This window comes from Pseudoliparis swirei, chromosome 24 (assembly GCF_029220125.1).
Source record: "Pseudoliparis swirei isolate HS2019 ecotype Mariana Trench chromosome 24, NWPU_hadal_v1, whole genome shotgun sequence".
Lineage (NCBI taxonomy): Eukaryota > Metazoa > Chordata > Actinopteri > Perciformes > Liparidae > Pseudoliparis > Pseudoliparis swirei.
In genome coordinates, this window is record NC_079411.1 from 30,268,727 (window position 1) to 30,292,256 (window position 23,530).

Consider the following 23,530-nt stretch of genomic DNA (forward strand, 5'->3'; position numbering starts at 1 on the left):
CTCCCCCGTCGACGCTGTGGAGTCCCTACCTTCCTGGGCTCCATCATCTCCCAGGACCTCAAGTGGGAGCTGAACATCCGCTCCATCACCAAGAAGGCCCAGCAGAGGATGTTCTTCCTGAGGCAGCTGAGGAAATTCAACCTGCCAGGGAGAATGATGGTACAATTCTACGGCCATCGTTGAGTCCATCATCTGCTCCTCCATCACCGTCTGGCACCCTGCAGCCACAGCCAAAGACAAGCGCAGGCTGCAGAGCATCATCCGGCCGCCGAGAGGGTTATCGTTGCAATCTGCCTTCCTCCAGGTCCTGTTCACTTCCAGGTCACTGAAGCGGGCCGAAAGATTGTCGCTGACCCCTCCCACCCTGGACACTCCTGTTCGAGTCCTCCCTCGGGAGGAGGCTGCGTCCATCAGGACAAAGACCACCCGCCACCAAAGCTTTTTCCGACGGGCGGTCGGGCTCATCAATGGACCCGGGACTGACTGACTGTCACCCCCAGGACTACCACCCTCTTCCACCTTCCTCTCTCTCCTTCTTCCCGCCTCCTTCCTCTTCCTCCTCCTCACCTCCTCCCTCCTCCTCTTCTTCTTCCCTCCTCCACACACGTCACTTTAACATGCACTTTAACTAAAACACACCACTTGAAGCACACACCCAAACACTTCACATTATTTGTTGTCTTTCTGTCGTGTTGATTGTTGTTTGTTTGTCATGTCCAAATGTTGCACCTTCCACCAAAAAAAATTCCTCGTTTGTTTGTGAAAACATTCCTGGCAATAAAACTGTTTCTGATTCTGATTCTGATTCTGATTCTGACAGAGAGGAAGTAGCACTGTGACAGAGAGGAAGTAGCACCATGACAGAGAGGAGGTAGCACCGTGACAGAGAGGAAGTAGCACCGTGACAGAGAGGAAGTAGCACTGTGACAGAGAGGAAGTAGCACCGTGACAGAGAGGAAGTAGCACCGTGACAGAGAGGCTACATTAAAGAGAGGATGTTGTGTACAGGAGTATTAATGCTATCCGTCATCCAATGATTCATTATGGAGATTAGAAATGTCAACACGTCTATACAGGTTTGATATTGTGCTCTGCAGGTTTCCATGGTGATGAGCCTGTGTTGAGGTTAGCTGGTTAACCCACGAATCTTAATGCAGAAATGCATATTCATTCCTATTTTACCACAAATTATTAATTCATGCTCCAGAGGCTTTTTTCAATTATTCACCTTGCTGAAGGTTTCTTTAGTTTATTACATGATGCTTGATGACTGTAATTGCCTTAAAATAATTCCATTAAGCAATAACCATGTCCATACTGCATTGTTTACTGATGCATATTCACACACGTGGTCATGTGTGGAGCTGTCCCCGATCCGATGGGAGCTCAAAGGTTTGAATCTAACAGCAAATATTTGTGCAACCGACCGGGTGACCGACACAAAACAAGTTAAGCCACTCGGCCCAGCGTGGTATCTGGTATTTATTTTGTGTGAGCCACTTTAATTCACTACTTCACCGCTGCTGCCGGGTCAGGGGGAATCATCCCGGAGAGCTTGTTACCACACGGACCAGCGCCTGAATGAGTGGTTACCTTCTCTCCTCGTGTAACGCGGGAATGTTCATTTAGAATCCTGTAAATCACATTCCTGTGTCCACCACATGTTTGTTAATTGGACAGAAGTCTTTTGTTCAGATGATGAAGATCTGTTTGATTCTGTTCACTCTGGTCCTCTGAGTGAGAGTTACATCATAGGATGAGACACGATACTGAACAGATGCTTCATGTGTCTCTGGATGCCACTCAGAGCATCAAGTCAACAACATCAAGTCAACAACATCAAGTCAACAACATCAAGTCAACAACATCAACTGTCACTGTATGAGCTGTGAGGTGTTCTCTACCTCTGGATGTCTCTATGTTCTACCTCTGGATGTGTCTATGTTCTTCCTCTGGATGTGTCTATGTTCTACCTCTGGATGTCTCTATGTTCTACCTCTGGATGTGTCTATGTTCTACCTCTGGATGTGTCTATGTTCTACCTCTGGATGTCTCTATGTTCTACCTCTGGATGTGTCTATGTTCTACCTCTGGATGTCTCTATGTTCTACCTCTGGATGTGTCTATGTTCTACCTCTGGATGTGTCTATGTTCTACCTCTGGATGTCACCTCTGGATGTGTCTATGTTCTACCTCTGGATGTGTCTATGTTCTACCTCTGGATGTGTCTATGTTCTACCTCTGGATGTGTCTATGTTCTACCTCTGGATGTCTCTATGATCTACCTCTGGATGTGTCTATGTTCTACCTCTGGATGTGTCTATGTTCTACCTCTGGATGTGTCTATGTTCTACCTCTGGATGTGTGTATGTTCTACCTCTGGATGTCTCTATGATCTACCTCTGGATGTGTCTATGTTCTACCTCTGGATGTGTCTATGTTCTACCTCTGGATGTGTTTATGTTCTGCCTCTGGATGTCTCTATGTTCTACCTCTGGATGTGTCTGTTCTACCTCTGGATGTGTCTATGTTCTACCTCTGGATGTGTCTATGTTCTACCTCTGGATGTGTCTGTTCTACCTCTGGATGTGTCTATGTTCTACCTCTGGATGTCCTCTGGATGTCTCTATGTTCTACCTCTGGATGTGTCTATGTTCCTCTGGATGTCTCTATGTTCCACCTCTGGATGTGTCTATGTTCTACCTCTGGATGTGTCTATGTTCTACCTCTGGATGTGTGTCTATGTTCCACCTCTGGATGTGTCTTATGTTCTGCCTCTGGATGTCTCTATGTTCTACCTCTGGATGTCTCTATGTTCTACCTCTGGATGTGTCTATGTGTCTATGTTCATGTTCTACCTCTGGATGTATGTTCTACCTCTGGATGTGTCTGTATGTTCTACTGGATGTGTCTATGTTCTACCTCTGGATGTGTCTATGTTCTGGATGTGTCTATGTTCTACTCTGGATGTGTCTATGTTCTACCTCTGATGTGTCTATGTTCTACCTCTGGATGTGTGTTCTACCTCTGGATGTCTCTATGTTCTACCTCTGGATGTGTCTATGTTCTACCTCTGGATGTGTCTATGTTCTACCTCTGGATGTGTTTATGTTCTGCCTCTGGATGTCTATGTTCCTCTGGATGTGTCTATGTTCTACCTCTGGATGTGTCTATGTTCTACCTCTGGATGTGTCTATGTTCTACCTCTGGATGTGTCTATGTTCTACCTCTGGATGTGTCTATGTTCTACCTCTGGATGTGTCTATGTTCTACCTCTGGATGTGTTTATGTTCTGCCTCTGGATGTCTCTATGTTCTACCTCTGGATGTCTCTATGTTCTACCTCTGGATGTCTCTATGTTCTACCTCTGGATGTGTCTATGTTCTACCTCTGGATGTGTCTATGTTCTACCTCTGGATGTCTCTATGTTCTACCTCTGGATGTGTCTATGTTCTACCTCTGGATGTGTCTATGTTCTACCTCTGGATGTCTCTATGTTCTACCTCTGGATGTGTCTATGTTCTACCTCTGGATGTGTCTATGTTCTACCTCTGAATGTGTCTTTGTGTTCTAGACTCCGGAGGAGCTGGAGGACGACTCTGACTTTGAGCAGGAGGATTACGACACTCGCAGCCGGACCAGCGTCCAGACCGAAGACGACCAGCTCATTGCTGGACAGAGCGCTCGGGTGAGTGCCCCCCCTCCCCCCCCCCTCCTGTGAGTTCACGTCATGTATGTGTTTGTGTTCGGGCATCGAGCCGAGGCACAAACACGGATGCCGGTGGGCGGAGCCTCCACGCCTGTTCCCTGAATATATTGGAAGTGATTCAACGAGTCCTTTCTACAGAGCACAGAGGTCCTTTACGGGGGGGGGGTTCAATTAAAACCACAACCAAAGGGATAATTACCCCATTCCCTGGTGATGCCAGACAGAGGACCACATGCAGCACTGTGGCAGGCTCCTGAAGGGTATCAGAGCTCCTGAAGGGTACCAGAGCTCCTGAAGGGGTATCAGAGCTCCTGAAGGGTATCAGAGCTCCTGAAGGGTACCAGAGCTCCTGAAGGGTATCAGAGCTCCTGAAGGGTACCAGAGCTCCTGAAGGGTATCAGAGCTCCTGAAGGATACCAGAGCTCCTGAAGGGTATCAGAGCTCCTGAAGGGTACCTGTGCTGAAGGGTATCAGAGCTCCTGAAGGGTACCAGAGCTCCTGAAGGGTATCAGAGCTCCTGGAGGATACCAGAGCTCCTGGAGGGTATCAGAGCTCCTGGAGGGTACCAGAGCTCCTGAAGGGTATCAGAGCTCCTGAAGGGTATCAGAGCTCCTGAAGGGGTATCAGAGCTCCTGAAGGGTACCAGAGCTCCTGAAGGGTATCAGAGCTCCTGAAGGGTACCAGAGCTCCTGAAGGGTACCAGAGCTCCTGAAGGGTATCAGAGCTCCTGAAGGGTACCAGAGCTCCTGAAGGGTATCAGAGCTCCTGAAGGGTACCAGAGCTCCTGAAGGGTATCAGAGCTCCTGAAGGGTATCAGAGCTCCTGAAGGGTATCAGAGCTCCTGAAGGGTACCAGAGCTCCTGAAGGGTACCAGAGCTCCTGAAGGGTATCAGAGCTCCTGAAGGGTACCAGAGCTCCTGAAGGGTATCAGAGCTCCTGAAGGGTATCAGAGCTCCTGAAGGGTACCAGAGCTCCTGAAGGGGTACCAGAGCTACTGAAGGGTACCAGAGCTCCTGAAGGGTACCAGAGCTCCTGAAGGGTATCAGAGCTCCTGAAGGGTATCAGAGCTCCTGGAGGGTATCAGAGCTCCTGAAGGGTATCAGAGCTCCTGAAGGGGTATCAGAGCTCCTGAAGGGTATCAGAGCTCCTGAAGGGTATCAGAGCTCCTGGAGGGTATCAGAGCTCCTGAAGGGTACCAGAGCTCCTGAAGGGGTATCAGAGCTCCTGAAGGGTATCAGAGCTCCTGAAGGGGTATCAGAGCTCCTGAAGGGTATCAGAGCTCCTGAAGGGTATCAGAGCTCCTGAAGGGTACCAGAGCTCCTGAAGGGTACCAGAGCTCCTGAAGGGTATCAGAGCTCCTGAAGGGTATCAGAGCTCCTGGAGGGTACCAGAGCTCCTGAAGGGGTATCAGAGCTCCTGAAGGGTATCAGAGCTCCTAAAGGGTACCAGAGCTCCTGAAGGGTATCAGAGCTCCTGAAGGGTATCAGAGCTCCTGAAGGGGTATCACTCCATCTCTCCATCCCTCCATCCTCAGGCTTGGATCAGGTACTTTCTAGTGAGACCAGCTGCTGTTTCAAAAGCAGTTATGGGAAAATTAATATGGCTAAATTAAAGCTTAGCAGCTGAATAATTATAAAAACTGACTCGGTGTGTTTTACACAGTAATATCCAGCGAAGAATGGTTAGCTTTAGCATTAGCCACCATGCATTACTTTCATAACAGACCAGCCAAGGTTAATTAGCATTAGCATTAGCCACCGTGCATTACTGTCATAACGGACCAGCCAAGGTTGGTTAGCATTAGCATTAGCCACCGTGCATTACTGTCAAAACGGACCAGCCAAGGTTGGTTAGCATTAGCATTAGCCACCGTGCATTACTGTCATAACGGACCAGCCAAGGTTGGTTAGCATTAGCATTAGCCACTGTGCATTACTGTCATAACGGACCAGCCGAGGTTGGTTAGCGTTAGCATTAGCCACCGTGCATTACTGTCATAACGGACCAGCCGAGGTTGGTTAGCGTTAGCATTAGCCACTGTGCATTACTGTCATAACAGACCAGCCGAGGTTGGTTAGCGTTAGCATTAGCCACTGTGCATTACTGTCATAACGGACCAGCCGAGGTTGGTTAGCGTTAGCATTAGCCACTGTGCATTACTGTCATAACAGACCAGTCTCGGCTGTAGCTGCCGATCTCTTAAATTGCGCGAGATCCTTATTGATAAGATGTCATCTAGAGCCAAATTAAATTTGCAGCAGTATTTAGGAGCCACCTTGTTTTTTGTTTCATTGATTACGCAATAAAATGATTGAACTTATGAAAGTTTAGCGTTGTCCAGTCTGAAGTCTGACCAAGAGCAAAAAGAACAAAATAGCTACGATAGCTTCTCCAGGACGACTGTGAGGTCTCTACTCCCACTGAGCCCCCGCAGAGGAGCGCAGCCATCTGAGCTCACACACACTTTACAGGCACACACACACACACACACACACTTTACAGGCACACACGTCTCCAGCTCCCGACCCTCACTGAGTGGGCGCTCTTTGGGAACAGTGTGAAGTCACTTTGTCATAACTTGTTGCTTAAATACAAGAAAGATGAGTCTGATGACGGCGAGGTGGCTGCATGAGTGTTGATGCCAAAGAGCTTCAGGGAATAAGTTCATTAAATGTATTCATGTAATATCCATGTATCAGTGCTCCTGAAGGGGTACATGTAATACATGAAAACATGTATTCATGTCATACCATGTATTCATGTGATACCATGTATTCATGTGATACCATGTATTCATGTCATACCATGTATTCATGTGATACCATGTATTCATGTGATACCATGTATTCATGTCATACCATGTATTCATGTCATACCATGTATTCATGTGATACCATGTATTCATGTCATACCATGTATTCATGTCATACCATGTATTCATGTGATACCATGTATTCATGTGATACCATGTATTCATGTCATACCATGTATTCATGTGATACCATGTATTCATGTGATACCATGTATTCATGTCATACCATGTATTCATGTCATACCATGTATTCATGTGATACCATGTATTCATGTCATACCATGTATTCATGTCATACCATGTATTCATGTCATACCATGTATTCATGTGATACCATGTATTCATGTCATATGTATTCATGTCATACCATGTATTCATGTCATACCATGTATTCATGTGATACCATGTATTCATGTGATACCATGTATTCATGTGATACCATGTATTCATGTCATACCATGTATTCATGTCATACCATGTATTCATGTGATACCATGTATTCATGTGATACCATGTATTCATGTGATACCATGTATTCATGTGTGATACCATGTATTCATGTCATACCATGTATTCATGTCATACCATGTATTCATGTGATACCATGTATTCATGTCATACCATGTATTCATGTGATACCATGTATTCATGTCATACCATGTATTCATGTGATACCATGTATTCATGTGATACCATGTATTCATGTCATACCATGTATTCATGTCATACCATGTATTCATGTCATACCATGTATTCATGTGATACCATGTATTCATGTCATACCATGTATTCATGTCATACCATGTATTCATGTGATACCATGTATTCATGTGATACCATGTATTCATGTCATACCATGTATTCTTGTGATACCATGTATTCATGTCATACCATGTATTCATGTGATACCATGTATTCATGTCATACCATGTATTCATGTCATACCATGTATTCATGTCATACCATGTATTCATGTCATACCATGTATTCATGTGATACCATGTATTCATGTCATACCATGTATTCATGTGATACCATGTATTCATGTCATACCATGTATTCATGTCATACCATGTATTCATAACCATGTATCTACGATACCATGTATTCATGTGATACCATGTATTCTTGTGATACCATGTATTCATGTCATACCATGTATTCATGTGATACCATGTATTCATGTCATACCATGTATTCATGTCATACCATGTATTCATGTGATACCATGTATTCATGTCATACCATGTATTCATGTGATACCATGTATTCATGTCATACCATGTATTCATGTGATACCATGTATTCATGTGATACCATGTATTCATGTGATACCATGTATTCATGTGATACCATGTATTCATGTCATACCATGTATTCATGTGATACCATGTATTCATGTGATACCATGTATTCATGTCATACCATGTATTCATGTGATACCATGTATTCATGTCATACCATGTATTCATGTCATACCATGTTCTCAAACTCTTCATGTGGCTGCAGACTCTCACTCAGTCCATGGTGTGTTGCCGTGGCAGCGCTCCCTCGTGGACACACAGCCGCTCCATGGCCGGTTCCTCTCAGTCGTGCTCAGCACACGGGGCGGTGTCTCGGTCCACTGGGCCCGGCTCCTCCTCTCTCCCCGTCTCAGTGCTCAGTGTAGAGACAGATGAGGCCGAGCAGCCTGCTCCGTCACTGCTATGAGGCAGAAACAAACACACACACACACGCTCTGAACAGTGATTGGATAACACTGTTGATAGGTTGTCCATAAAATTTAACTCTGAGTGTCTGGATAGTTTACTTTAAATGAAACAAATTAAAGTCTCTAATCCCTGCAGACGCACCACGCTCCTACCACGTTAAGCTCATCACACGTTAAGCTCCTCCTGCATTAAGCTCCTCCCACGATAAGCTCCTCCCACATTAAGCTCCTCATACGTTAAGCTCCTCCCACATTAAGCTCCTCCCCACGTTAAGCTTCTCCCACGTTAAGCTCCTCCTCACGTTGAGCTCCTCCAACATTAAGCTCCTCCCCACGTTAAGCGCCTCCCCACGTTAAGCTCCTCCCTACGTTAAGCTCCTCCTTGTTATCAGTGGAGCAGGAAGGATTTAGGGATAAGTGAATTCTAGAGAGCAGCGGAGGCTTCACCGAGTGCCTCCTCCCCCCCGACAGCCCAATTGGCTCATGTGTACCCTGCTGCAGCTTCCTTTGTATTCACCCCCCCCCTCTCTCTCTCTCTCTCTGCTCAACATCCCTTGATCTCTAATTTTAGAAAAGGAGTCCCAGTCCAAGTGGCTGAGTGTTATGCGGGTTTGGGGGTCTGGTTTATCAAGAGGAGAAAAGTATCCAGGGTTAGGGTTAGGTCTAAGTCTAGAAGTAACATGTAGTTTAGGTTCTTTATCATTTCAATGGCATTCAGTGAAACTCTGACTGCACTCCTTCTGCTTGGTGCAATTAAAGCAATACGTGCTGGTGGAGATGAGTGATGCTGCAGAGACTGAAAAGTGAGAGTGAACAGCAGGCCTGAGGTCAGCTGGTGAGATCTGCAGGCGCTAAGTGCCCCTTAGTTCAAACTGATGCCAATTAAAAAACAAGTCACAGACCTAACCCTAACCCTGGATACTTTTCTCCTCTTGATAAACCAGACCCCCAAACCCGCATAACACTCAGCCACTTGGACTGGGACTCCTTTTCTAAAATTAGAGATCAAGGGATGTTGATGATGTCATGGTGTCATGATGTAACGGTGTCATGATGTCACGGTGTCATGATGTCACGGTGTCATGATGTAACGGTGTCATGATGTCACGGTGTCATGATGTCACGGTGTCATGGTGTCACAGTGTCATGATGTCACGGTGTCATGATGTCACGTGTCATGATGTCACGGTGTCATGATGTAACAGTGTCATGATGTCATGGTGTCATGGTGTCATGATGTCATGGTGTCACGGTGTCATGGCGGCATGATGTCATGATGTCACGGTGTAATGATGTAACGGTGTCATGATGTCACGGTGTCATGATGTCACGGTGTCATGATGTCACGGTGTCATGATGTAACGGTGTCATGGTGTCATGATGTCACGGTGTCATGATGTAACGTGTCATGATGTCACGGTGTCATGGTGTCACAGTGTCATGATGTCACGGTGTCATGATGTCACGGTGTCATGATGTCACGGTGTCATGATGTCACGGTGTCATGGTGTCACAGTGTCATGATGTCACGGTGTCATGATGTCACGATGTCACGGTGTCATGAACACGGTGTCAGCGATGTCGTGTCATGATGTCACGGTGTCATGATGTCGTGGTGTCACGGTGTCATGATGTCACGGTGTCATGATGTCATGGTGTCATGATGTCATGGTGTCATGATGTTGTGGTGTCATGGTGTCATGATGTCACGGTGTCATGATGTCACGGTGTCATGATGTCACGGTGTCATGATGTCGTGGTGTCACGGTGTCATGATGTCACGGTGTCATGATGTCATGGTGTCATGATGTTGTGGTGTCATGGTGTCATGATGTCACAGTGTCATGATGTCACGGTGTCATGATGTCATGGTGTCATGGTGTCATGATGTCACGGTGTCATGATGTCATGGTGTCATGATGTCATGGTGTCATGATGTCATGGTGTCATGATGTCATGGTGTCATGTCATGGTGTCATGATGTCATGGTGTCATGGTGTCATGATGTCACGGTGTCATGATGTCATGGTGTCATGATGTCACGGTGTCATGATGTTGTGGTGTCACGGTGTCATGGTGTCATGATGTCATGATGTTATGGTGTCATGATGTCACGGTGTCATGATGTCATGATGTCATGGTGTCATGGTGTCATGATGTCATGATGTTATGGTGTCATGATGTCACGGTGTCATGATGTCATGATGTCATGATGTCATGGTGTCATGATGTCACGGTGTCATGATGTCATGGTGTCATGATGTCATGGTGTCACGGTGTCATGGTGTCATGATGTCACGGTGTCATGATGTTATGGTGTCATGATGTCCGCAGTGTCACGGTGTCATGGTGTCATGATGTCACGGTGTCATGATGTTATGGTGTCATGATGTAACGGTGTCATGATGTCACAGTGTCATGATGTCATGGTGTCATGGTGTCATGGTGTCATGATGTCACAGTGTCATGGTGTCATGGTGTCATGGTGTCATGATGTCACGGTGTCATGATGTCATGGTGTCATGATGTCATGGTGTCATGATGTCACGGTGTCATGATGCCATGGTGTCATGATGTCATGGTGTCATGATGTCATGATGTCACGGTGTCATGATGTCACGGTGTCATGATGTCATGATGTAACGGTGTCATGATGTCACGGTGTCATGATGTCGTGGTGTCACGGTGTCATGATGTCGTGGTGTCATGATGTAACGGTGTCATGATGTCATGGTGTCATGAAGTAACGTGTCACGGTGTCATGATGTAACGGTGTCATTGATGTCATGGTGTCATGATGTAACGGTGTCATGATGTCACGGTGTCATGAGTGTCACGGTGTCATGATGTACGTGGTCCGCGTCATGGTGTCGCGATGTCACGGATGTCATGGTGTCCTGCCGCGGTCGTCATGGTGTCACAGATGTCATGATGATATCATGGTGTCGCTGATGTGTCATGATGTCACGGTGTCACGATGTCATTTGTCATTTAGAACGTTTTTTAAAAGTTCAATAAGTGCATTTCAATGGTCCAAGAAAAAAAGTCAGGGTCATTTTAACTGTCAAATGCAAAAAAAACCCTAAGTAAGTGTATTTGAGCCCCGGTGTCTGTGTTTTTGAAAAGTAAAAAATGTGCGTTCCACGGTGTAAATTCCTGTGTCCGTGTCATGGGGACGGTTCCCCCCTGAGGACAGGCAGAAAAAACTGGTGTGGGGTTGTCAGGTGCAGGGGGCACGGGTTGGTGTTGGGCGGGCACGTGCGGGGGGGGCGGGGTGCCATATGGAACCCCATGTTTAAAAAGGTAAAAATAATTCATTTATTTTATAAGGTTTTAAGGCACCCCGGTTTCTTTAAGGTCCGTGTCATAAACGTCATGGGGGGGAAGTCACGTGCCCCAATGTCAGATGACGGGTAGGAGTAACGGTGGTCCCCCCCAACCAAAATTCATTAAAATTCAAAGGGTATGGTGCATGTCATGATGGGGGAAAGGGGCCCGGGGTCCCAGGCATGGGGAAAAATGCAAATCCCCAAGAAAAAATGCAGGGTTCCCCGGGGTTCTTTTGTGGGCAGTGCTAACCCCTAGCCCCCGTTCCCCCAAGGCCCAAAAGTGTTTTAACTAGAGACCAAATAAGAACAACGGGGGGGGAATTTTTGGGGGGTAAACCCCTCTCACATAGTCAAATGGACAAAAGCCAAAGTTAGTGGGGGTAAAGACCAGAGTGGCCCAAACCCGTGGTTTATAAAAAAGGCGATTTTTTGTTTCAGTTCCACAGGGAAGGTGGGATTTGGGGCCTTTATGTCAGTGACCCGGGGTTTCCCATGGGGGGGCCAAACAGGCTGTTTAAAGGGGTAGTCAGGTCAGGGGGGGAGCCCTTTCCGGAAAGGGAGCCGCTTTTCGGGGTTTCGGTGGGGACAAATCCCGGGATTGTAGACGGGGGCCCGACCGGTTTTGGCCCGGGGGAAAAAAAATCATTTTATTTTTAAGGCCTCCAAGCAACCCGGGTTTTTTACAGAGAGAAACAACCCAAGTTTAAAACTGAGAACAACCAAGGGGGGAGGAGGAAAAAGGGACCCCCAGGGCCCCCCCCTTCAAAAAAACCATAAGGGGGTGGGTGGTGTGTCCTAAAGGGGGGTTTTGGGGGGGGGGCCGGGAGGGGTCCCCCAGGCCTGAGGAAAAACTGCCCCCCTCCCACGGGAAAGGGCCCCGCCGACCGGGATAAACAGCTTTTTGGGGGGGGGGAGGATCCCCATGACCCCGGTTTTCCCCCTTTTCGCCGCAGGGGGGGGGTTTTAAAGTGCGTTTAGACGAACCCTTTAGAGTGGACCAGGGGTGTGATTTCCGGGAGCCCCAAGCCCCGGTGGGGTGGGGGTTTTGGGAAAAATTTTTGCTGCCGAGGTGGAGGCCCCCTTTTTTTTTACCAGAGGGGGTTTTTCCCGTAGTTTTGGGGGGGCCCCCTAAATACCCCCCCGAGCCGAACCCCCGGGTGTCGCCTCTGGTTGAAAAGCCCAAAACCCCCTTATTTTGGGGCACATGTACTTTTTTGGACCGGTCGTCAGCAATTTCCGGGAGGTTTCGTGGTTCACCCCAGGTTCCGAGTGGGGGGCGGGCCACACAGCTGTTGAAAGGGGAAGGAGGGGGGGGAGTGGGGGATTTTTCAGGGTGGGGAAAGGGGGCCCCCCCACCCGGGTGGGGAGGGAAAAGGACCCGGCCCGGGGCCTTGGGCCCCTGGAAGGAAAAGGGGGACCCAGGGGAGGAGGGAACCCCCTGTAAGGGAAGAAGGGGCCCCGGGGAGTTGGGGACCCCCGGGGAGGGAAAAGGGGGGACCCAGGACGGGGTTAGAACCCCAAGTGGAGGAAAGGAGGGCCCCCGGCAGCCAGGAAATGTGAAGGAAAAGGGGGCCCAAAAAAACCCCATATAAGGAAGGGGGGGGGGGTTGGGCCCCCAAGAGGGAGGGGGGCCCCCGGGGGCCTTGAGGAACCCCTGTGGAGGAAAGGGGGGAAACCCGGCAGCCTTGGGCCCCCTTTAGGGAAAGGAGGGCCCGGGCGAGCCTTTAAACCCCTGTGGGGGGGGAGGGGGCCCAGGGCGGGCCCTTTGGGAAACCCCTGTGGAAAAGGGAGGGGGGGGTTTAGGCCCCCCAGTGGGGAAAAAGGGGGGGAACCCCAACCTTGAGGGCCCCTGTGAGAGGGAGGAGGGGACCCCGGCGGAGCCTTAGGACCCCTAAGGGAAAAAGGAGGGGAAAGGGCGGGGAAAGGGCCCCTGGGAAAAAACCCAGGCGGGGCCTTTAGGTGTAGAGGGGGGGGCCCAAGGGCCCTTTGGGACCCCCTGTAGAAAGGGGGAGGGACCCAGGAACCGGGAAAACCCCAAGTAGGGGAAAAACCCAGGGGAGCCTTGGGACCCCTTAAAAAAGGGGCCCAACAGCCTTGGGGACCCCCTTAAAAAAGGGGGGGCCCGGGGGCCTTGGGCCCCAAGTGAAGGGAAAAAACCCCCGGGGGGCCTTCCCCTGTGGGAAAAAGGGGGCCCCCCCACCTTGGGAAAACCCCCAATGAGAGGGGGAGGGGACCCGGACAGCCTTTGGGACCCCCGGGAGAAGAGGGGCCCAGGACGGACCTGGGGACCCCCGTGAGGGGAAGGGAGGGGGCCCAGGGGGGACCTTTGGGGGCCCCCGTGGGGAAAGGGGGAAAGGGGGGGAGGGACCCAAAAAAAAGGGGCCCCGGAGCCTTAGGAACCCCATAGTGAGAGGGAAAAGGAGGGACCCAGGCGGAGCCTTGAGGGGCCCCATAGTGAGAGAAGAGGAGGGACCCAGGACGGAGCCTTTAGGGACCCCATAGTGAGAGGAAGAGGAGGGGGCCCAGGGGGCCTTTAGGGACCCCATAGTGAGAGGAAGAGGAGGGACCCAGGACGGAGCCTTGAGGAACCCCATAGTGAGAGGAAGAGGGACCAGACCTTAAACCCAAGTGGGGGGAGGAAAAGGGAAAAAGGCGGCCTGAGACCCATTGAAAAGGAAAGGAGGGGCCGGGGAAAGCTGAGAAACTAGAAGGAAAAAAAGACAAGACGAGTTTTTTTTAAACCCAAGGGGGGAGGAAAAAAGGGAACCCAGGAACGGGCCCTTTTAAAAAAAAAACCCAAAATTTTTAAAAAGGGGGGGGGGGGGGTTGGGCCTAAGAGGGGAGGGGGCAGGGCCTTGAGGAACCCATGAGTGAGAGGAAGAGGAGGGACAGGACGGAGCAGGAACCCCATAGTGAGAGAAGAGGAGGGACCCAGGAGGCCTTGAGAACCCATGGTGAAGGAGGAAGAGGGGACAGGGCCAGACCTTGAACCCCATAGTGAAGGAAGAGGAGGGGACCCAGGGCGGGTACCAGGAACCCCATAGTGAGAGGAAGGAGGGACCCAGGACCGTTGAGGAACCCATAGTGAGAGGAAGAGGAGGACAGGGCCAGACCTTGAGAACCCCCATAGTGAGAGGAAGAGGAGGGACCCAGGGCAGACCTTGAGGAACCCCAGTAGTGAGAGGAAAGAGGAGGGACAGGGCCGGGCCAGGAGACCCATAGTGAGAGAAGAGGAGGGACCCAGGGCCGGGCCTTGAGGAACCCCATAGTGAGAGGAGGAAGAGGAGGACCTGGGGCCAGACCTTAAGGAACCCCATGAAGTGAGATGAAGAGGAGGACCTGGGGCCGGAGCCTTGAGGACCCCATAGTGAGATGAAGAGGAGGGACCTGGGGCAGACGGCAGGGGACCCCATGGTGAGGAAGGAAGGAGGGACCCAGGACGGAGCAGGGACATGGTGAGGATGAAGAGAGGAGGGACCTGGGGCCGGGCCTTGAGGACCCCCATAATTGAATGAAGAGGAGGACTAGGACGGAGCCTTGAGGAACCCCATAGTGAGGAGGAAGAGGAGGGGACCCAGGACCCAGGGCAGGGACTATGGTGAGAGAAGGAGGGACCCAGGGCCAGACCTTGAGGGACCCCATGGTGTGAAGAGGAGGGACCCAGGGCAGACCTTGAGGAACCCCATAGTGAGGAGGAAGAGGAGGGACCTGGGAGGCGGGCAGGGACCCCATATGAGTGAGATGAGAGGAGGGACCTGGGACGGGCAGCAGGAACCCCCATAGTGAGATGAAGAGGAGACTTGGGGCCGGACGGGGACCCCATAGTGAAGAGAGGGGACCCAGGGGCGGGCCTTGAGGGACCCCATGGTGAGATGAAGAGGAGGGGACCTGGGGCTGAGGGACCCCATAGTGAGACAGAGGAGACTGGGAGATGGGGTGCCAAGGCCGCAGTGAGATGAGGAGGGACCCAGGGCGGAGCCTTGGGGACCCCATGAGTGAGACAGTGAGGAGGGACCCAGGTGGGTGCCAGGGACCCCATGAGTGAGGAAGGAAGGAGGGACCAGGGCTGTTGGACGAGGGACCCCATGGTGAGAGAGAGGAGGGGACCCAGGGCGAACCTTGAGGAACCCCATGAGTGAGGAAGGATCAGACACAGATCCTCTCCACATTACCGGTAAGTCACGGTGTTGGGTAGGAAGAGAAAAAGCGCGAATGCTAGTGCCTGAGATCCCAGGTCCTGAGAGAGATCAGGATCAGTGGTTCCTGCAGTGTCCAAATGCAGAAAGGTCTCTAGAAAGGATTCAAGATTACAAGATTTCAAGATTTCAAGATGTTTTGTTGTCACATACACACAGGGTGTGCAGTGAAATGAAAGTGGCAATGCTCAACAGGAATGTGCAAAACAACATTTTACTATTTATTAAAAAACAACACAATATTTATTGAGTGTGTATGTGTGTGTGTGTGTGTGTGTGTGTGTGTGTGTGTGTGTGCCTAAGAGGGCAGTTGTATACAGGTCTGTGCAGGGGGTCCTGGTGAGGTCCGGGTTCACAGTCCTGATGGCCCCTGAGAAGAAACTCCGTCTCAGTCTCTCTGTTCTTGCAAGCGTGACTACGGGCGCCTGCCTGACCTTGTGGCTACAACAAATCTGTTGGGGTGGTGAGGTCCTTCATGATCCTGCCGACTTCAGTTCTGCCTCCTGGTGTACCAAGTCCTGCAGGGTGGGAGTGTGGTTCAATAGTGCGGTTCAACCCCGAGCCTTTTTCTCTGAGGCAGCCTGTGTCCTGGTGAACGATTTAAACAGGCTGTGATGCTTCCTGTCAAAGGACATCTCTACAACTCAGAGTGGAAGGACTGAAGGATCCTCTGGAAACTTTAATTTCCTCAGCTGCCACAGTGGTAAGCTACCTTGCGCTACTACCAGAGTGTCTGTGTTTGTTGACCATGTCAGATCCTCGGTGATGTGGACTCCCAGGTATTTATACTCACCCACCTCCTCACAGTAGTCCCGTTAATCCCCAGTGGTGGTCGTCCTCTGTTGTTGTACCCTCTAAAGTCACAATCAGCTCCTTGGTTTGGTGACATTCATGATGAGGCTGTTGTCCTGGCACCAGAGTGACGAATCGTAACTTGCCCCCTCAGGTAAGCCTTCTAAGTCGTTGGCCGGAGATCAGGCCCACACCCTGTCATCCATAGGCTTGATGATGGTGTTGGAGCTGAACCTGTACACGGTCATGTGTGCAGGGAGGTAGTAGGGGGGCTGAGGCGCAACCTGGGGGATCCTGTGTTCAGGGGTGAGGGGATTTGGAGGTGTGTCTGCCCACCCTGACCACCTGTGGCTGTGGTCAGGAAGTCAGGATCCAAGCACACAGGGGTGTTCAGTCCCAGCTCAATCCAGCTGCCGGCGGCCAGTCTGGAGGGGACTATGGTGTTGAAAGCTGAACTATAATCAATGAACAGCAGTCTCACATAGCCCCCCTTCTGGCTGTCCAGATGAGAGATTCAAGATTCAAGATGTTTTATTTGTCACATACACACACAGGGTGTGCAGTGAAATGAAAGTGGCAATGCTCAGCAGGAATGTGCAAGGGCAACAAGTACACACTATTTACAAATAAAAAACAACACAATATTTACAGTAAGTGTGTGTGTGTGTGTGTGTGTGTGTGTGTGCCTAAGAGGACAGTTGTGTGTGGGTCTATGTGGGGGGGGTCTGGTGAGGTCGGGGTTCTACAATCCTGATGGCCTGAGAAGAAACTCCGTCTCAGTCTCTGTTCTTGCAGCGTGACTACGGGCGCCTGCCTGACGCAGCAGCTGAAACAGTCTGTTGTTGCTGTGGTGCGGATCCTTCATGATCCTGCCGGCTCTGGTTCTGCACCTCCTGGTGCCTAAGTCCTGCAGGGTGGGAGTGTAGTTCCAATAGTGCGCCTCGGCAACGCACTACTCTCTGCAGAGCCTTCGTGTCCTGAGCGGAGCAGTTGCCAAACCAGGCTGAGATGCTTCCTGTCAGGACGCCTCTCTACAGCTCCAGAGTAGAAGGACTGAAGGATCCTCTGGGAACTTTTAAATTTCCTCAGCTGCCTGAGGTAGAGGCGCTGCCTTGCCTTTCTCACCAGAGTGTCTGTGTTTGTTGACCATGTCAGATCCTCGGTGATGTGGACTCCCAGGTATTTATACCCGCTCACCCTCTCCACAGTAGTCCTGTTAATCCCCAGTGGTGAGTACGCCTGTTGTTGTGCCCTCCTAAAGTCCACAATCAGCTCCTTAGTTTTGATGACATTCATGATGAGGCTGTTGTCCTGGCACCAGAGTGACAGATCAGCAACTTCCTCCAGGTAGGCCTTCTAGGCCGTTGTCGGAGATCAGGCCCACCACCACTGTGTCATCCGCAAACTTGATGATGGTGTTGGAGCTGAACCTGGCCACACAGTCATGTGTGTACAGGGAGTACAGTAGGGGCTGAGGACGCAACCCTGGGGGATCCTGTGTTCAGGGTGAGGATTTGAGGTGTGTCTGCCCAACCTGACCACCTGTGGCCTGGCGGACAGGAAGTCCAGGATGCAAGCACACAGGCGTGTGGTCAGTCCCAGCTCAGTCAGCTTGCCGCCAGTCTGGAGGGGACTATGGTGTTGAAAGCTGAACTATAATCAATGAACAGCAGTCTCACATAGCCCCCCCTCTGGCTGTCCAGATGAGAGAGTGTGGTGTGCAGTACCTGGGAGACAGCATCATCTGTGGATCTGTTTGGGCGATAAGCAAACTGCAGCGGGTCCATGGAGGAAGGGAGGAAGGCGCAGATGTAGTCCTTTATCAGCCTCTCAGCATTTCCATGACCACCGAGGTGAGGGCCACCGTCGGTAGTCATTCACATGCTGGAGAAGCATTCTTGGGCACAGGGACAATAGTGGATCTCTTGAAGCAGGCGGGACCACGGACTCAGCCAGGAGAGGTTGAATATTGTGGTGAACACTGAGCTAGCTGGTTAGCACAGGTGTTCAGTACTCGCCCAGATATGCCATCTGGACCTGCAGCTTTCCTGGTGTTCACCCTCAACAGAGCCCTCCTCACACTGTGCTCGGTCACAGAGAGTGTGTGTTCATCCTCAGCGTAGAACTCACCTCGCCACGCTTAACGGTGTTGTTGTCAGCCGCGAGCTAAGCGCTGTTGTTGCTAGCCTCAAACCGTGCATAAATGAGAGTCAGGTCGTCCTAGGGATGCGTCGGCACTCACCATAGCGCGGGGTCTGCTCTGGTAGTTTGTGATAGTCCGTAGCCCCTGCCATAGGCGCCTGGTGTCGCGCTGCTCCATCTGTGATTCCACTCTGTCTCGCACACTTCCTCTTGGCCTTCTTCACCGCCCTCCTCAGTCCATAGACCGCTGCCTTGTACTCGTCCATGTTGCCGGATACAAGACCGGAGTTATAGGCAGCAGTACGGGCGTTCACAGCTTCACGGATGGATCTGAGAGTGTGGTGTGCAGTACCTGGGAGACAGCATCATCTGTGGATCTGTTTGGGCGATAAGCAAACTGCAGCGGGTCCATGGAGGAAGGGAGGAAGGCGCAGATGTAGTCCTTTATCAGCCTCTCAAAGCATTTCATGACCACCGAGGTGAGGGCCACCGGTCGGTAGTCATTCATACATGCTGGAGAAGAGGACAGAGGAGAGAGAGGCTGCTCTAGCAGTGTGAAGCTGCTCAGAGACAACAAGGAGGGCAGTCTCTGTCGAGTGGCCTTGAATCCAGACTGGTGAGGGTCAAGAAGGTTGTTACTGTGGAGATAGGAGGACACTTGGCTCAAGAGAGCTCGCTCCAGAGTTTTGGAGAGAAAAGGAAGAAGAGAGACCGGTCTGTAGTTGCTGACTTCAGACGGGTCGAGGTGGTTTCTTCAGGAGAGAGTTGACTCTCGCCTCCTTCAGAGGGAAACAGCCAGTTGAGAGGGAGCTGTTAATAAGATGGTGAGGAAGGTCAGAAGGTCAGGAGCAACAGCCTGGAGGATGTGAGACGGGGTCAAGGGCGCAGGTGGTCGGTCGGGCGGAGGTCACCAAGCTAAGAACTTGATTGGGTGACAGGGGGGTGAAAGAGGAAAGAGAGGGGGATGAAGAAGTTAGTGTTGGTGAGGTGATAGAAGATGGATTAGTAAAGGAGGAGCGGATGTCGTCTATCTTGTTTGTAAAGTAGTCGACAAAGTGGCAGAAGGGTGGAAGGAGGAGGGGCCAGGGGGATGAAGGAGGTTGGAAAAGATAGAGAAGAGTTTTTTGGGGTTAGAGAAGGAAGACTGAATTTTGGTCAGGTAGAACGAGCTTTTGGCTGCAGATATAGAGGAAGAGAAGGAGGAGAGAAGAGATTGATAGAAGAGCAGGTCTTCCGCTTGATTCGATTTGCGCCATTTCCTTTCCGTCGCTCGCAGGGTGGCTCTCTCACAAGCACCGAGTCCGACAACCACGGCGAGGAGAGGATTTCCGAACCGGTCCTGTCTTAAAAGGACAAAGAGAATCAAGAGATGAAGACAGGGAAGAGAGGAGAGTGTCTGTGGCAGAGTTAGGATGCATGAGTGAGAAGGAGCCAGTTGAGGGGAGAGCAGATAGGACAGAGGAGGCCAGGGAGGAGGACAGAGGAGGCCAGGGAGGAGGGACAGAGGAGGCCAGGGAGGAGGGACAGAGGAGGCCAGAGAGGAGGGACAGAGGAGGCCAGGGAGGAGGGACAGAGGAGGACAGAGGAGGCCAGGGAGGAGGGACAAAGGAGGGACAGAGGAGGCCAGGGAGGAGGGACAGAGGAGGACAGAGGAGGCCAGAGAGGAGGGACAGAGGGTGCAAATGTTGCAGCGTACAGGTGCAGAATCTGTCGATATGTGTGGGTTGTCAGTACCAGAGAGCGAGAGAGAGTAAGAGATGAAGAAGTGATCAGAGACATGGAGAGGAGTCACAGTGAGGTTAGAGGTAGAGCAGCTTCTAGTGGACATGGAGAGGAGTCACAGTGAGGTTAGAGGTAGAGCAGCTTCTAGTGGACATGGGGAGGAGTCACAGTGAGGTTAGAGATAGAGCAGCTTCTAGTGGACATGGAGAGGAGTCACAATGAGGTTAGAGATAGAGCAGCTTCTAGTGGACATGGAGAGGAGTCACAGTGAGGTTAGAGGTAGAGCAGCTTCTAGTGGACATGGAGAGGAGTCACAGTGAGGTTAGAGGTAGAGCAGCTTCTAGTGGACATGGAGAGGAGTCACAGTGAGTTAGAGGTAGAGCAGCTTCTAGTGGACATGGAGAGGAGTCACAGTGAGGTTAGAGGTAGAGCAGCTTCTAGTGGACATGGGGAGGAGTCACAGTGAGGTTAGAGGTAGAGCAGCTTCTAGTGGACATGGAGAGGAGTCACAGTGAGGTTAGAGGTAGAGCAGCTTCTAGTGGACATGGAGAGGAGTCACAGTGAGGTTAGAGGTAGAGCAGCTTCTAGTGGACATGGAGAGGAGTCACAGTGAGGTTAGAGGTAGAGCAGCTTCTAGTGGACATGGAGTCAAGGTGGTTGCCGGCTTGGTGAGTAGGAGGGGAGGGACTGAGTGAGAGGTTAAAGGAAGACAGGAAGAGGAATAGATCACATGACTTCTCTGTCTGGATGTTGAAGTCATGGTGTCATGATGTCCTCCCTCTCCCTCCCTCCTTCCTCTTCCTCTTCCTCCCTCTCCCGCCCTCCTTCCTCTCCCTCCCTCCTTCCTCTTCCTCCCTCCTTCCTCTCCCTCCCTCCCTCCTTCCTCTTCCTCCCTCCCTCCTTCCTCTCTCTCCTCCTCTCCTCCTCCTTCCTCTCCCTCCTTCCTCTTCCTCCCTCCTTCCTCTTCCTCCCTCTCCCTCCCTCCTTCCTCTCCCTCCCTCCTTCCTCTTCCTCCCTCCTTCCTCTTCCTCCCTCCCTCCTTCCTCTCCCTCCCTCCCTCCTTCCTCTCCCTCCCTCCTTCCTCTTCCTCCCTCTCCCTCCCTCCTTCCTCTCCATTCCTCTCCCTCCCTCCCTCTCCTCCCTCCTTCCTCTCCCTCCCTTCCTCCCTCTCCATGCCTGACATGTTTAATAATCATTATTCATTGTCTGCCATAAGAAGCGAGGTAATTATACATTTATCTGGTCTCCTCACTGGTCCTCTGACCTTGGCCCCAGAGCGTTGCCCTTGGGACTCGCCCCGAGGAGGAGGAGGAGCTCCGTGAGGGTCTGAGGAGTCAGAGTTTATAAAGGTCCAGTCATTAAATGTAAAGTTTAGAAATGTATTCAAAGAGTTTGCCTCCCTCAGTGAACAATGGAGCCGATGGAGTTCAGCTCTCCTTCATATCTGCTCCTCTCTTCCTCTAACCAACCCTCTTCTTATTCTCCCCGTTCCTCAACTCGCTCTCTCCTTCTTCGTCTCCTCTTCCTCGTCTCCTCCTCTACCTCAATGCTTCTCCTCTGTCTTAACCCTCAGTCTGAGCTTCAATATATTCAGCCTAACAGCCTCTTCCTCCTATCTCCTCCTCCTCCTCCTCTAACTCTTCTGTTTCCCCCTGCAGGCTATAATGGCACAGCTCCCTCAGGAGGAGAAGGCCAAGATCGCGGAGCAGGTGGAGAGCTTCCGCCAGGAGAAGTGCAAGCTGGATGCAGAAGTGGCCAAATGGGACGACAACGGCAACGACATCATCGTGCTGGCCAAGCAGATGTGTATGATCATGATGGAGATGACAGACTTCACCAGGTAGCATCACCTGCTAACAGTCTGAAGGCCCAGGTAGCATCACATGCTAACAGTCTGAAGGCCCAGGTAGCATCACATGCTAACAGTCTGAAGGCCCAGGTAGCATCGCATGCTAACAGTGTGGTGCTGGGTGGGGGTGATCTGGCGCCCGTGAGGAACCCGCTGGTCGTCCTCTGACCCTGAGGACCTTGTTTGTGAAGCGGCGAGCTGCAGACGGAGTGACCAGACAACCTCTGCATAGCGATGCTGTGATTCAGAGACAGACTGGAGTAGATCATCTGTTGATCTGGACCATCTTGTTGCTGATGTTTACTAGAAGCCAGCAGCTTTCCTCTCAATCTCCCCATCTGGGCTCAGCCAATCAGGAAGCCCCAATGCCCAGCGGATGGTTATCTGCCTTGTGTGCACCACCAGGAGCCATCATGACTCAGGCCATGATGCCTGTGACTGCACCAGGTCCTCAGATTGTTCTGAACAAACTGAAATGAGACATTACTCTCACAAACACACAATAACTTCCCCCATGCCGGCAAATCAAGAACAAATCCACAACAAAGGCTCAGCGGCGGCCATCTTTCCTTCTGCAGCTGCTTTGAAAAGTGAATCTGTGATTCAGAGATCATGACTCGCCACGGGGGAGTCATGATCTCTGTGATTCAGAGATCATGACTCGCCACAGGGGAGCGGCGGCTGCACAATGTGTTGTTGATCTGTTGTCATGTCTCATGTTCCTTCTGCTGTGGAGCTCAGAGGTGAGCTGTAAAGGGAGGCCTTACGCCTCCACCCTCATCACCTCCACCCTCATCAGCTCCACCCTCATCACCTCCACACCTCATCACCTCCACCCTCATCACCTCCACCCTCATCACCTCCGCCCTCATCAGCTCCGCCCTCATCACCTCCGCCCTCATCACCTCCACCCTCATCACCGCCACCCTCATCACCTCCACCTCATCACCTCCACCTCACGCCCTCATCAGCCCGCCTCATCACCACACCCTCATCACCTCCACCTCATCACCCACCTCATCACCTCCACCCTCATCACCTCCACACCTCATCACCTCCACCCTCATCACCGCCGCCCTCATCACCTCTGCCCTCATCACATCCACCCTCATCACCTCCACCCTCATCACCTCCGCCCTCATCACCTCCACCCTCATCACCTCCACACCTCATCACCTCCACCCTCATCACCGCCACCCTCATCACCTCCGCCCTCATCACATCCACCCTCATCACCTCCACCCTCATCACCTCCACCCTCATCACCT

General features: G+C 51.2%; 1 protein-coding gene across 2 annotated transcripts in view; it reads left to right on the forward strand.

The window, feature by feature from the left end:
* ctnna2 (catenin (cadherin-associated protein), alpha 2) overlaps positions 1-23,530 on the forward strand; it is a 161,490-nt gene that overhangs the window by 132,459 nt on the left and 5,501 nt on the right. For both annotated transcript variants that reach the window (XM_056410226.1, XM_056410225.1), the window contains 2 exons: positions 3,575-3,688; positions 22,072-22,253. In XM_056410226.1, coding sequence (XP_056266201.1) covers positions 3,575-3,688; positions 22,072-22,253 — 296 coding nt within the window. The remainder of the gene's footprint in view (positions 1-3,574; positions 3,689-22,071; positions 22,254-23,530) is intronic.